General features: G+C 37.1%; 1 protein-coding gene across 12 annotated transcripts in view; it reads right to left on the bottom strand.

Annotated features, from left to right (window-relative positions):
• The window catches only part of SLC25A14 (solute carrier family 25 member 14), a 34643-nt gene that overhangs the window by 6891 nt on the left and 11951 nt on the right, over positions 1-15801 (bottom strand). For 11 of the 12 annotated variants that reach the window (XR_012429805.1, XR_012429807.1, XM_074028962.1 and 8 more), the window contains 3 exons: positions 8513-8608; positions 1995-2119; positions 1077-1212 (listed from right to left, as the gene is read on the bottom strand). Coding sequence is in view for 9 of the 12 variants with exons in the window: in XM_074028962.1 (XP_073885063.1) it covers positions 1077-1212; positions 1995-2119; positions 8513-8608 (357 nt within the window). In the remaining 3 variants the exon portion in view is untranslated. Of the gene's footprint in view, positions 1-1076; positions 1213-1994; positions 2120-8512; positions 8609-9196; positions 9413-15801 lie in introns of all 12 variants that reach the window. The other variant, XR_012429806.1, reaches the window with a different exon arrangement.

The raw sequence follows: 15801 nt of genomic DNA, 5'->3' as shown, positions 1-15801 counted from the left end.
CCAAAGTGATCTATTTAATGCAAAGCTAATCTGATTAAAAACTTTCAACAGCTCCCTGACAAGTTAAAAAAAAATTTCAAGCACCTCAATATAGCATTCAGTATCCTTTATAATCTAACCCTTGGCCACCAATATGAGGAAAGCACCATAATGGAGAGGTAAATGTCAGTTTGAGGTCAAATGATCCGAGTTTAAATTCCAGTTCTACTTAGTGGCTGTGAAACCTTAGGCAGCTTACTTAATTTTTCAGTGCTTCAGTGTCTACCTCGTGGGGTAATGGTGAGGATTCAATGAACGAATACACGTAAGTCTCATAAGGACAGTTCCTGACACACAAAAAAGCACTAAGTGGATGTGAGTTATTGTTATTCAAGATGCCACCATCTACAGGGAGCCTATCTCAATGCTTCCAAATTGAGAACTCTGAGTTTATCACTTATTAGGCTATACTGATTATCTGTTTGTATACCTATAGTACTTTTGTAATATCTGTAATTTCTCTCTAACTACTAAAATGGTCTCTAATATGTAATATTGTTAAACAAAACTGATAATAGGAGAGAAACCATATGGCAACATCATATTTTAGCCTCAATTTGTTTTCAGTAGCAATAATATCACCAGTAATTACGTAATACTTTTAGAATATTCAGTTCCCACAAACACAACAGCAGGAACTTTCAAAGCCAGAGTGAACAACAGCATAACCCTGAACTGAAATAAAGTACAGGCTTTTTTCCTTAAGTACTGAGTTATCTATTGCAGGGTCTCTGTGTTGTATGAAGTAGGCAAATGGGGGATATACTGTCTTTTCTATCACTAATTCTACATGATACTATTAATAAAAGTATCCTGTATTTTAAAGCATTCAAATGGGAATCATTATATTAAATACCACTGCAAATTAGCAGATTGCTAAGGAGACAGCTTTTCTACCTGGGAATAACTGAGAAGCTACTAAAAAATATGATTCTTTCATCTTCAAAATGGTATGTAGCAACTAATAATAAGAACTGAAGGAAGGTCTAAGACATCAAAGAAAACCAAATTGTAACCCAAATCCACAATGTACTTACCTTTAAAATACCATCAACGGTGCCCTTATAGAGATCCACATGTCCCACGATTGCCCTCTGGTTCATCATGCGAGTTCGCACCACATCAACCGGGTTGGAAGCCAGAGCCCCAGCCAAACCACATGTAAAGCTGGAACTGAAAGGAAAAGTTTAAGTAGATTGACCCCACTTCCACTCCCTGCCCACTTAAACAGAAATTAGGCTAAATGTAAACTGTACAATATAAGTCAGACCCATCAGATAAAACCTGGCACTTGGCCTTTCATTACAATCTAAAGAGACAGGAAATTTTTCTAAAGAGACATCATTCAAAGGCTTCAGTTTTCAATCTGAAACTCAGCCTCTTTTTAAAAGGAGAGTTTCTAAACCTAATAAGATTCCTAAGTAGAAAGCATCATGCACCACCTATTAGTTACATAAATTTTTCAAACCACAGCATCATATGCCAAATGCATCTGAGTAACAAAATTATCATAAGGGTTGCAAGACAAAGAAAACGTAAAGTGAGATTGGCAACAGTCTTTAGCCAAAAAACTGTGCTTTAGTTTCACAGACCTTATTTACCCCTTTTTTTCTGATTCCCATTGAGAAAAGTTTGCTTTCTCAAACAAAATTAACCAAAGCAAATAATAGATGTGCTTATTAGATATAGAGGCTGTGTATGGACAAATGTAAATCAGACAGACCTCTGATAGGCTGCTGTATTAGAAAATATTCCCAAGTACCCAAGCCCCCACAGCACCTGGGATTTCTGTGAAGTATAAAGTGTTCACAAGGCTTGAAGTTCTGATAATAGAAGAGACAAGGGTATTTAGGCCATACGTACCAGTTATCAAATTCCACCTGAGGATTTCAGTAAAAGAGACTTTTTGTACTCAAAATGCTGGAAATAAAATGAGCACATCCCATCCTACTTACACAAAGTGAGTTAAAATTGTATCACCCATCATTCCTGACAATATTAAGTGCTTCTTAGTAATATCATAGACTGGTAGCTCTACTCCCACAACGATGGCAGCACGCTGAGCAGTTGGAACCACACCCTACAAAACACAAGTGACATTAGGCACCAAGGAAATATAAAGGGAATGATGTCTTAGAGTGAACAAAATAGGTCAGGAGTTGAAAAGTAACAGAAAAATACAAGTCTGAAGTACACAGGTCACTCTTTCAAATCAATGACTAATAAGGGAACATTTACAAATTTCCAATTCACTTGCTATACTAAAAATAAAATAATTGATATGACACCCAAAGCACAAAAGACAAAAGAAAGAAAAAGATCAACTGGACTTCATCACAATTAAAAACTTTTGTGACTCAAAAGACACCACCAAGAAAGTGAAGAGCCAACACACACAAGGAAAAAAACATTTGCCACTCATATATCTGATAAGGGACTGGTGTCAAGAATATATAAAGAACTCTTACAACAAAAAAGGCAAACGATCCAATTTTAAAACGGCCAAAAGACCTGAAGATATTTCCTTCAAAAAAGATACACAAATGGCCAATAAGCAGATGAAAAGATGCTAAACATCATTAGTCACTAGGGAAATGCAAATCAAAACCACAAGGACATTCCACTTCATACCTACTAGGAGGACTATAATGATTTTTCTTTTAAGTAAAAGAAGGCTAGGTGCAGTGGCTTATGCCTGTAATCCCAGCACTTTGGGAGACTGAGGCAGGAGGATCACTTGAGCAGGAATTCTAGACAAACCTGGGCAATACAGTAAGACTCTATCTCTTAAAAAGATTTTAAAATTAGCCAGGCATGGTGGCATGTGCCTGTAGTCACAGCTACTTGAGATGCTGAGGTGGGAGGATCACCTGAGCCTGGGAGGCTGAGGCTGCAGTGAGCCATGATCGCACCACTGCATTCCAGCTTGGGCAACACAGCAAGATCCTGCCTCGAAAAAAAAAAATTAATAAATAAATAAATAAGTAAAAGAGCAAGCGTTGGTGAGGAAGTGAAGAAATAGGAACCCTTACATGCTATGGGGCAGCCACTGTAGAAAACAATTTGGCATTTCCTCAAAAAGTTAAACACAGATTACCATATGAGCAAGCGATTTTACACCTAGGTATATACCCAAGAGAACTGAAAATATATGTTCATACAAAAATGTGTACAGAAATGTTCATAGCAGTATTTATAATAGCTAAAATGTGCGACGAACCCAAATGCTCATTAATTGATGAAGGGACAAATACAATATGGCATATCCACACAATGGAATTAATATTCAGCCATAAAAAAGAATAAAGTACTGATACATGCTGCAACATGGATAAACCTTAAAATCAGTATGCTAAGTGGAAGAAGCCAGTCACAAAAGTCTACATATTGCCTGATTCCATTTACATGAAATACCTAGAACAGGCAAATCTATAGAGACAGAAAGTAGAGTAGTGGTTCTCTGCAGCTAGGAGGGCTGGGAGAAATGAGAAGTGATGGGTAAAGGGTAAGGGTTTCTTTTTGGTAATGAAAATTTTTTTTTTTTTTCTTCTTTTTTTTTTGAGACGGAGTCTTGCTCAGTCGCCCAGGCTGGAGTGCAGTGGCACGATCTCGGCTCACTGCAAGCTCCGCCTCCCGGGTTCACGGCATTCTCCTGCCTCAGCCTCCCAAGTAGCTGGGACTACAGGCGCCCACCACTACACCCGGCTATTTTTTTTTTTTTTTTTTTTGTATTTTTAGTAGAGACGGGGTTTCACCTTGTTAGCCAGGATGGTCTTGATCTCCTGACCTCGTGATCCGCCCATCTCGGCCTCCCAGTGAAAATGTTCTAAACTTAGACAATGGTAATGGCTGCACAAATCTGTGAATACACTAAAAACAATTAAATCGCATACTTTTATGTGAATTATCCCAATAAAGAATTTGGGAATTATCATTATAATATGTGAATTTTCCCAATAAAGCTGTTATAAATAAAATCATGAAGCAAAAATCAGTGGGGGGAAGACAGCTTTCAAGTTTAACTCACAGAATTTTCAGATGTGCAGAAAGGACAAACACTAGGGTGACAGCAAAGGTATGAAGAAGCAAGAGAAAAAGTCAAGGGAAAGTGGTCCTTTGCTAACAACTCCTGCTGTGGTAACATTACCAGGGTTTCACTCGCTAGCATGATGTTCCTATCACAGCTCCCATTACAACACAGGGTTGCTAGTACATTAAAAGACACATTTATTAACGACACAAGAAAATGCTTATGATAGCATGTTAAATAAAGCAAGGCATAAAATTATATATAGTATTATTCTATCTTCAGGGGAAAAGGTATACACGCACATGCCAAATTCTTAGAAAGGATTAGAACGAAATACATCAAAATATTTTTTTCCTCTGGTATTAGGATAAGAGATGTTAATTTTCATTTTTATGCCTATCTATTTCTTTTCACATTTTCACAATGAATGTTTTACTTTTATAATTGTGTTTAGGTGTCATTTAAAGTTGAAAATAACATACCATGTGGACATCTGCTTTCTGGGATAATTACTATATTAAAAAGTTTTCAGTTATCTCTAAGTTCCCAAACTCAATTTATAAAGTGGGGCTGCTCTGCCTATGGAGTAGCCATTCTTTATTCCTTTACTTAATAAACTTGCTTTCACTTTAAAAACTAATAATAATAATCCCAGCTACTCAGGAGACTGAGGCAGGAGAATCGCTTAAACCCAGGAGGTGGAGGTTGCAGTGAGCTGAGATCGTGCCACTGCACTCCAGCCTGGCGACATAGCGAGACTCCGTCTCAATAAATAAATAAATAAATAAATAAATAAATAAAATGAAGTGGAAGTGACACAGCTGTGCCAAGATGCTTGATTGTGCTGATATGGCTGGCTAGCCGAAGGGTGCCTTCCTTGCTGGTTCTTTGACCTGCTTCTCATAAAGAGGGCGCCCTTCACAGAAGACTGCTTTGGTGAACAAAGGCCCCAAACTGGAGCCCACAGTCCAAAATCAGGCTATAGACATGTTTTGAGTGGCCCACAGTGTTTCCAAAAGACTGAATTGGCTGTTAATATGTAAAAATCAGGATATTTCACACAGAAATGCAGATTTCCAGCATCTCTTGAAAGGCCAGAAAATTTGACCACACTGGGCTCACCGTCAACGCATGGCAGCAATGGGCTGGAGCTAAGGAGTAGCTGTCCTCTCTCAATGGGGACTGTGCTTTCCAGGACCACAGTCCCCACCACGCTACTCTCTCTCCAAATCTGTGGTAAGTGCTAGTTATACCTTGTTATTGTACTCGTGCTATTTTTTCTTACAATGAAGTTAGGAAGAAAGTGAAATGTTTTCATTATTCATGTTACAATCAGAGCGAGAAGATAAAACAAACAAAGATGAGCATGTTTGAAGAAAAATGCAAACATATTTTCTTGTTGAAATGAAAACTAAGTCCTGTATTTTTAACATGCAAATAAAACATGTCTGTCTCAGAAGAATACATTCAACAATGTACTTTGCTTCTTTATGTTAGGTGCCTAGATCATGTAAGTAGCCTGGATCATAAAAACAGTTATGTTCAGTTTCTCGAAATATAAACATAGATTTACCACATAATCCAGCAATTCCACTTTTGGCTATATAACCAAAAGAATTGAAAGCAGGGTCTAAAAAAGATATTTGCACACCCATTTACCCAGCAGCATTATTCACAATAGGCAAAAGGCAGAAGCCATTCAAATGTCCATCAATGGTTGAATGGATAAACAAAATGTGGTATATACATACAATGGAATATTATTCAGCCTTAAAAAGGAAGAAATTCTGACACATGCTACTGCATGGATGAACCTTGAGAATATTATGCTAAATAAAATCAGCCAGTCACAAAAAGATAAATATTATATGATTCCACTTACATGAAGTACCTATAATAATCAAATTGATAGAGACAGAAAATAGAATGGGGTTGGCAGGGGCTAGGGGAAGGAGAAATGGGGAACTGCTTCATGGGTATAGAGTTTCAGTTTTACAAGACCTAAAGAGTTCTGGAGATCAGTTGTACAACAATGTGAATGTACTTAACACTACTGAACCATCGAAAATGGTTAAGATGGCAAATTTTATGTTATGCCTACTTTTTACTACAATAAAATATAAAGTAGCTATGCTCCTGTGAAAAAATCTCCAATTCTATTTATTCCTCTGTTTTTGTTCCTTATCATCAGTTTATGAGAAAGTTCTAGTTAGTTCTATTTTCTGGCTTTAAATTAGATATATCAAGAAAGTGTACCCTGCTATTACCAAAAAGCAAACCTCAAGGACCATTAATGGATGCAAAGACCATTAGTTAGATGAAAGGTGATTAGATATTAGGATATATGCACGTTACTAGAATATTATCACCTCACAGATTACTTGCTAATTGCAAAGGAGGGAAAAAAAAAAAAAAACCTTATGTTTTATAATGGCGAGATCTGGTGGACGTTATCTTACCAAATAATCAAACTTGGTACCACTAATCATGGGACAAACTAATATTATGTGCCTCTTGCTGTGATGCGGTATGAAATACACAGCATCACCTATGAAGCACCCTTATCAAAAACGTTTAACATGAATCTAATCAAGCCAATATACCCTACTTACAGTTTATAGGAAATACAAAAGACAGAGAAACAACTTAAACACAATCAGGAAACATTTTATAAGAAAACTAGCCTGGCCAGGCATGGTGGCTCACATCTGTTAAGGCCAAGGCCAGAGGATCACTTGAAGCCAGGAGATCAAGACCAGCCCAGGCAACAAAGCGAGACTCTGTCAAATAAAAAAAAAAAAAGAAGGAAGGAAGAAAATAAATTTTGAATTAGCCTGGTCTCATTAACAGGAAATTCTAATATGGGCTAGATATTAGGTATTAGGGACTTGTTAATTTTCTTAGATATGATAATGGTATTATTATGTAGAAGAATATCCTTATTCTTAGGAGATGCATAATTAAGTATTTAATTGAGTGCCATGATGTCTGCAACCTACTTTCATTTAGCTTAGCTTAAAAGAGAGAGTGTTTGTGTGTATACACATAAACAGATAAAGCAAATACGACCAAACTTTAACAGTCATCGAATCCAGCTCACAGGTATGTATTTCATAGTTGTATTCTTTCTTTTTTTTTTTTTTTTTTTTGAGACGGAGTCTCGCTCTGTCGCCCAGGCTGGAGTGCAGTGGCCGGATCTCAGCTCACTGCAAGCTCCGCCTCCCGGGTTCACGCCATTCTCCTGCCTCAGCCTCCCGAGTAGCTGGGACCACAGGCGCCCGCCACCTCGCCTGGCTAGTTTTTTGTATTTTTTTTAGTAGAGATGGGGTTTCACCGTGTTAGCCAGGATGGTCTCGATCTCCTGACCTCGCGATCCACCCGCCTCGGCCTCCCAAAGTGCTGGGATTACAGGCTTGAGCCACCGCGCCCAGCAGTTCTATTCTTTCAATTTTTCCTTATGCTTGAAATTTTTGTTATGAAAAATTATAAAGGAAGAAAAATAGCAAAGCTCTCATTTTTATTTAAAAGTCTATTAAAGATTTCCCATTCCACTCTCTCTGTATATTCTACTAATAATCTTATTAATATTACAACACTTAGGGATTAAAAAGTTAGAGCAACAGTGATGCAAAGCAAAGTATAGATAGAAGACTGAAAGATAATATGACAAAAAGTTTAACAGAAATTATCTCTAGGCAGTGGGACTACTGGATTTTTTTCTTTTTACTTTTCTATATTTTCTCAATATTTTACAGTACATGTTATACTTTTCAGGTTAAAAAATTGTTTAAGGTAACAGCCCTTTTTTTTTTTTTTTTTTTTTGAGACAGAGTCTCGCCCTGTCACCCAGGCTGGAGTGCAGTGGCATGATCTTGGCTCACTACAACTTCCACCTCCAGGGCTCAAGCAATTCTCCTGCCTCAGCCTCCTGAGTAGCTGGGACTACAGCCGTACACTGCCATGTCTGGCTAATTTTTGTATTTTTAGTTGAGATGGTCTTTCACCATGTTGGCCAGGCTGGTCTCGAACTCCTGACCTCAAGTGATCCACCCGCTTTGGCCTCCCAAAGTGCTGGGATTACAGGCATGAGCCACAGCACACGGCCAGTAACAGCTTTTGAACACAAACACTACAAAGACATACGTCATCGTGTTAGTACAAAACTGGCAAAAAAAATACACTGAACAACTACATTCACTGTGAATATGATCAAAATGACCATCTCAAATAATGTAATAACTTTCCCCACCTATATAATCCCTAAACATTATGCAGAAATAAAAGGCCAATGATAAGTTTTGGGCCTTTCAAAGGAGATGAGGAGTTTCTTACCTTAGTTTCTGGATTATAATTCACGATTTTATGTCTTTATATTAAAAAAGTATTCTTTGCAAATTATAGGAACTGAGGAGTGTAGAATAATAGCAGGAAAAGAGTACTTACCCTCCACAGACCCCTGGTGCCTTCTTGTTGGTATATATCGATAAAGCTTCCAATCATGCTCCCTTGGAACAAGCTTCCTTGAGCCTGCATTCGAATCTAAAATGAAAAGAGGTGAACATTTTATTTTGTCAGAGAGAACCAAAATGCTAAATTCATTTTAAATTCCTTTAAATTCATTTTAAATTTATCTAAAATGTAAAAAGCAGTATTCGGGAATCCCAGAAAAATATCTGCTATTATGATAAAGTTAATTAGTTAAACTGTATAGAAAAAGAATTTGTGTCAAAGTGTATTTTATAAAGATGATTTTCATCAGCCTCACATTCCTCACACTAAGTCTATTATTTCTGGAGCTAGAAGAAAATCTGGGGAAAAGAAAGAACAAGTGCTCAGCAGGACTAAAAAATGACTCATTTAGTGAAAAATTAGAAACAACTTAATATCCAAAAACAACAACTACACAGATTGGTTACAGAAATTATACATTCATTTAATAGAATACTATGGAGCCATAAAATTTTGTTGTACGATGGTATTTGCTGACACTGAAAGATATCAAAAATTGCTAACCAGAAAAAAAAATATTGCAAAGTACTATATCATTTTTATTAAAAACATGTAAACTTAAAAATATCCATAAGCACAGCAAAGAGACGAGGTGAACATATAAAACTAAATACTTACAGTGGTTTATGTCTGAGTGGTGAGGCTACAAGTAAGCATTTTTCTCTTTTGTGTTTTTTCTGCCTTCCACATTTTTCTACATTAAACATGCATTGCTTATGTAATTATAAAAAGGAAAAATGTGTTTTAAAATATAATTTTATGTTTATGAGACCTTAAGTTGAGTTCTATTTATAAAAAGCATGATATTATATTCTGCCAAGTGGCCTTTCAGAGCTGCAAGAAAGGAAAGATAGCATTAAATGGCCGTGTAAAAGGTTTGGTACAATTCCCCACAGACTCTGCACACATACAATCCTAGTAGTCAGTCACTAAATACTAGTGGCCCAAATGTAGGCCTGATTTTTATGCTACCATTCTAGGTTTCAACAAATGTATTTAGTAAGTCATGTAATGGCAACATGCTTTCATGCAGAAAGTTAACTGTTACTACTAAGAGTTTTAAAATATAATTATAAAAACCTAAACCCATTAAATCAAGACACAAACTGTCACAAAGACAAATCAAAACTACTAATACACTGTGGTAAGTAGAACACTTCTTTAAGGAGGTGATTCCTGAGCAACACAGGGACTAGCATGAGGCAAGTGAAGTGCTTTTCTTAGGCATGAAATGTAAGGGAGTGCAAGAAAACCTCAGTAATCAAGATAAATGATGTCTCAATATGATATTTTTTAACCAAAATTAATCTTTTCTTAGGCATGAAATGTTAGGGAGTGCAAGAAAAACTCAGTAATCAAGATAAATGATGTCTCAATATGATATTTTTAACCAAAATTAATCCACAAAAAGCCATGATGAATCAAATATCAAATTTAACTAAAGCTAGGAATCAACAGGGCCAGGATTAGGGTGAGGTGAATGAGATGAGTTATATGAAATCTTGGTATCTGGTTCATCATGAATTTTTTGCATTAATTTTGATTACTTAAAAATACTGCATACAAATGTTGTTTATATTGATTACTGAGTTTTGTGGCACCTTCTTACGTTCTGCATCAAAGGGGACTGCCTTACTTGTTTTGCCCTAGTCCTGGCCCTGTTTATGAGCCTTGTCTTGAAGGACAAATTCACCAGGAAAATGAGAAAGACATTTCAGGAAGAAAGTGCTACATGCACAAAGGCAAAGAAGCAGTACATAGTAGATCAGATATGGATTTAGATAGATCTTTCTAGCTTCACTTGGGGATGGGTTGAGGAAGTGGAGTACACACTAGAGTGAAGGGACAAGTTAGGAGGCTACTGAGATGAGGCCCTACAAGAGGAATGGTGCGGAAAGGACAGAGTTGAGAAAGATAGATGAGGCAAAATCTGTAGAAACTTGGTATCTAATCCAATACTAGAAGGAAGCAAAGATAGAGAAGAATCAAAGATGATCTAGGTTTCTAGTTTAGATGACCCAGCAGGTCTGGGTAGTGTGGTAGATATGAGTTGTCTCCCAAAATCTACTCTCCTTTCTTGCAGCTAGATGTAGCCATAGAACTAAGTCTTTCAGAATGGAACATGAACAGAAATAATGGTTGAAACTTCCCAGTGTCTTGCTTAGAAGGAAATCACCTGTATTTCAGAATAGCCAAACGCCCTACTAAATGAGAAAAAGTTGTCCTTGGCCGCCTATAATCCCAACACTTTGGGAGGCCAAGGTGGGCAGATCACCTGAGGTCAGTAGTTTGAGACCAGCCTGGCCAACATAGCGAAACCCCGTCTCTACTAAAAATACAAAAATTAGCCAGGCGTGGTGGTGTGCACCTGTGTAATCCCAGTTACTCGAGAGGCTGAGGGAGAATTGCTTGAACCCAGGAAATGGAGGTTGCAGTGAGCTGAGATCACGCCATTGCACTCCAGCCTGGGCAACAGAGCAAGACTCCATCTCAAAAAAAAAGAAAAAAAAAAAAGAAAGGTTGTCCTTGCAGAAGAATTCCAGCTAAGAAACATGGATGGAATGATGGAATCAGAAAATCACCACTTTGAGACCTTAAATGAAACAATTGATTCAGGTAATAGTCACCAATGGATGAAACCATTAGATGAAGGATTGACAGGAAACTACAAAGGAGAAATCGGACTGTCACGCCTGAACCCACTGATCAATCTTAACATACCTATATTGGGACAACTAAACACTGTGTGCCTCCTCACATGACTCAGTATGACCTTTACAGAAACCTTCCTTTTACAGAGATAGAAGATTTAGAGGACTAAATTACAAAAGACAAATCCAAAACTTGGGAATTCTAAAGGAGAGCTGATCCCATTTATTTGACAAGTTAATGGCAAAAAGCAAATAAATAAATAAATAAATAAAAGGTATATGGACAGGAGTAGGGTACTCTAGAATAAAAGGGACTTAAGAAACATAACAATTAAATATAATGCATAGGCTTTGGAACCCAAGTTAAACAAATCAACTGTAAAATATAAGACAGTCTAGAAATGTGAACACAGATTATTAGATGTTATTAATGAATAAATGTTAATTTTGTTCAATGTAACAATAGCATCGCGGTTATATAGAAAAATATTCCTTTTATGAGATGCACATCGAAGTATAGGGGGGAAAAATGACAACGTCTGGAATGTGCCTTAAAATAATTCAGAAAAAGGGAATAAAAAAGCACGTCTAGCAAAATCTCAAGCTATCTCGGTGATGTGTACAAAAATGTTCAATGTACTATGTTATTTTCTACTCATTCGTATGTTTGGAATTGCTTATCAAAAACTACATATTTAAAGATTTAAACTGTTAAAGATAAAAATGGAGGCGACAATTGAGATAAAGCCCAAGACCAGACACCCATCATCAGGGAACCGAAACTTAAGTCTTCCTATTTCTTCAGAACTGCTATCTCTAATCATAACAACAAAACATAAGCTTTATATCTTTGTCAGAATGCTTCAGTGAAATGAAACCAATAACTATAGACAATCACCTTACACAGCTGTTTGCCTTTAAAAGAAGGATAATTTATAACAGTCGATCACAAAAAAGGTCAAAATGTTTCTGCCCTTCTGCTTTATAAACTGTACTGTAAGATAAGTTTGTTATCACTCGGTTTGAAGTATCCTGGATCAAGATCTGTACTTTCTCTTATTGCATACAATAAACTTTAAAACTTTTCCTGATTTTATTTTTGACAAATCAAAAGGAAACTGCTTTCCCTTTACTCTCTCCCATGGGCTGGAATGAAGGTTTGATGGTGCTCCAACTTCAACTATACAGATTAAAATAATACCACAGGACAGGGGTCAACAAACATTTTCTATAAGGGTCCAGACAGTAAATATATTAGACTTTGCAGGGCTTATAACTTCTGTTGTGACTACTCAGCTCTGCCACTGAAGCACAAAAGCTTTAAGACAATAAATAAACAAATGGAGTGGCTGCGTTCCAATAAAACTTTATTTACAACAGGGAGTGGGTCAGATTTGGCCCACAGACAGTAGTTTGCCAATCCCTGCCCTAGGAGATGGCAGTGCAACAAAAATGAAGAAAACTGGATCCTGGATGAATACATGAAGTAGTGCTGCCTTACCAGCATTAACTGCAGTCCTCTAGATGGTTACATGAGAGAGAAATAAACTTGTATATGGAGACGTTTTATTTTTGAGTTTCTTTGTGACAGTAGCTTAGCCTATAACCTAACTGGTACAGTGAGAGCTAAAGTATTAAGAATGAAAAAGGCAGTCGGGCACAGTGGCTCACGCCTGTAATCCCAGCACTTTGGGAGGCCGAGGCAGGCAGATCACGAGGTCAGGAGATCGAGACCATCCTGGCTAACATGGTGAAACCCTGTCTCTACTAAAAATACAAAAAATTAGCCGGGCGTGGTGGCAGGCACCTGTACTCCCAGCTACTTGGGAGGCTGGGGCAGGAGAATGGCATGAACCCAGGAGGCACGGCTTGCAGTGAGCCCAGACTGTGCCACCGCACTCCAGCCTGGGCAACAGAGTGAGACTCTATCTCAATAATAATAATAATAATAATATTTTTAAAAAGAATGAAAAAGGCCACCAGGGAAAGACTGAAGAGGAGAAAAGAGCTAAAGATGGAACCTTGGGTGGAAGAAGAAAAAGATTTAAAGTATATGCATAAAAAGGAAGCCCACAAATGAAACTAAGGAATAGGAAAACTAGAAGAATCTAAATAGTGTAGTAACAAAACCAAAAAAGAACTTCAAGTAGAAGTAATTAGTCAAAATAGGTTAAGTAAGATGAGAACTAAAATGTCCACTGGATTGGATAATGAGGACATTACTGATGACCCTGCGGAGAGTGATTTCAATCAAGTAGCAGGAGTGATTACAGCAGGTTATGGAGGAAATGTGAAATGTAAAGATTACTCTTGTAAAATCTGAATGAGAAGGTAAGGAAAGAGATAGCATGGTGTTTTGAAGTCAGAGGGTCAAGAAAATATTTTAGGATAGAGCGATTTGACCATAGTTATCATTTGAGAGCAGATAACCAGTAAAGAGGAAGACACTGAAGAGAAAGAGGACAAATGATAGAGAAAGGTCCCTGATGAAACAGAAGTGAATAAAAGTAGAGTAACCAGGTTTTTTTTTAAACTTAAGCATGTATCAAAATCACTTGAAGGGCTTGTCAAACCAGACTGCTGGGCCCCATCCTACCCTTTCTGATACAGTAGGTGTGGGATGGGGCCTGATAATTTGCATTTCTAACAAGTTCCCAGGTAATACTGGTCTGGTCTGGAAAACCACTACAGTAAGACAAGATAAGGATGGGTATAGATGGAAGTTTACACATGTAGGGTAGAAAGGACATGAAATTGAGAGGTATAAGGCCAGGCCATAGGAGGTCGGGTTGTCTGCTGAGAGTAAGAGGAACAAGGAACTCTTCAATTAAATTATCTTCATAAATACTTGTTCTAAGTCAACAAAAATAAGCATGGGGAAAGGACTCCCTATTCAATAAATGGTGCTGGGATAGCTGACCAGCTATATGCAGAAGAATAAAACTGGGCCCCTACCTTTCACCATATACAAAAATTAACTCAAGACAGATTAAAGATTTAAATGTAAGACCTCAAATTATAAGAGTCCTAAAAGAAAACCTAGGACACACCATTCTGGGCATTGGCCTTGGGAAAGAATGTATGACTAAGTCCTCAAAAGCAATTGCAACAAAACAAAAAATTGACAAGTGGGACCTGATTTAACTAAAAAGCTTCTTCACAACAACAAAAAAAAAACTATCAACAGAGTAAACAGACAACCTACAGAATGGGAGAAAATATTCACAAACTATGCATCTGATGAAAATCTGGTATCCAGCATCTATAAGGAATTTAATTCAACAAGCAAAAACCACATAACACCATTAAAAAGTGGGCAAAAGAGATGAATGGACACTTCTCAAAAGAAGACATACAAGCAGCCAACAAACATGAAAAGATGCACAGTATCACTAATCATCAGAGAAATGTAAATCAAAACCACAACAAGATACCATCTCACACCAGTCAGCATGGTTGTTATTAAAAAGCAAAAACAACAGACGCTGGCGAGGCTGCAGAGAAAAGGGAATGCTTAGACACCGTTGGTGGGAATGTAAATTAGTTCAGCCACTTTGGAAAGCAATTTGGAGACTTCTTAAGGAACTTAAAACAGAGTTACCATTCAACCCAGCAATCCCATTACTGGGTATATATCCAAAAGAAAATAAATAATTCTACCAAAAAGACACACACACTCCTATGTTCATCACAGCGCTATTCACAATAGCAAAGACATGGAATCAACCTAGGTGCCCACCAACGTTGGATTGGATAAAGAAAATGCGGTACATATACACCATGGAATACTATGCAGTCATAAAAGAGAACAAAATCATGTCCTTTGCAGCAACATGGATTGAGCTAGAGGCTATTATCCTAAATGAATTAGTGTAGGAACAGAAAATCAAATACAGCATGTTCTCATTTGTAAGTGGGAGCTAAATATTGCATACTCATGGACAAAGATGGCAACAATAGACATCAGGGAATAATAAGAGGGGGGAGAGAAGGAGGGGAAAAGCGTTGAAAAACTGTTGGGCACTGTGCTCACTATCTGGGTGATGGGATCATTCATATCCCAAACCTCAGCATCATATAATACACCCATGTAATAAACCTGCACATGTACTCCCTGAATCTAAACACTGAAAAAAAAAAAAAAAAAAAAACTTGTTCTGTAAATCTAAAATGATATAAAAATTCTGTAAATTACTATCATTTTAGTCCAGAAAGACTGTCTCATATTTTTAATCCATCAACCACCAGTGGTTTATTTCATATGTGTTGTTTTTCAAGTCATTCTCTCAGTTCTCAAACCCCTCTCTGAACTGCAATAAACAGATCTCACCTTTGCTAATCTAGCCACTTGTGGTTTCACTAGTGGTCAAATTTTAAAAAGCATGTGTCCTCTTACTTTTTTCTCACAATCCCCTTAAAATAATTTTAAAATAATTTTTTAAAACTTTGGGTTCCCCTCACTTATTTTAATTCTATATTTAGTGCTTTTAACTAAGCATAAGTTTAAACACGTTAACAAGTAGAAAATATTTACCATTTTTATGAAATAAGATGAAATTTTATATTAAAAGA

The sequence above is a fragment of the Macaca fascicularis genome, chromosome X, assembly GCF_037993035.2.
Source record: "Macaca fascicularis isolate 582-1 chromosome X, T2T-MFA8v1.1".
In the NCBI taxonomy this organism is placed as follows: Eukaryota; Metazoa; Chordata; class Mammalia; order Primates; family Cercopithecidae; genus Macaca; species Macaca fascicularis.
Note: the sequence above shows the minus strand (reverse complement) of the source record. Positions and strands in the feature narration are given on the sequence as shown.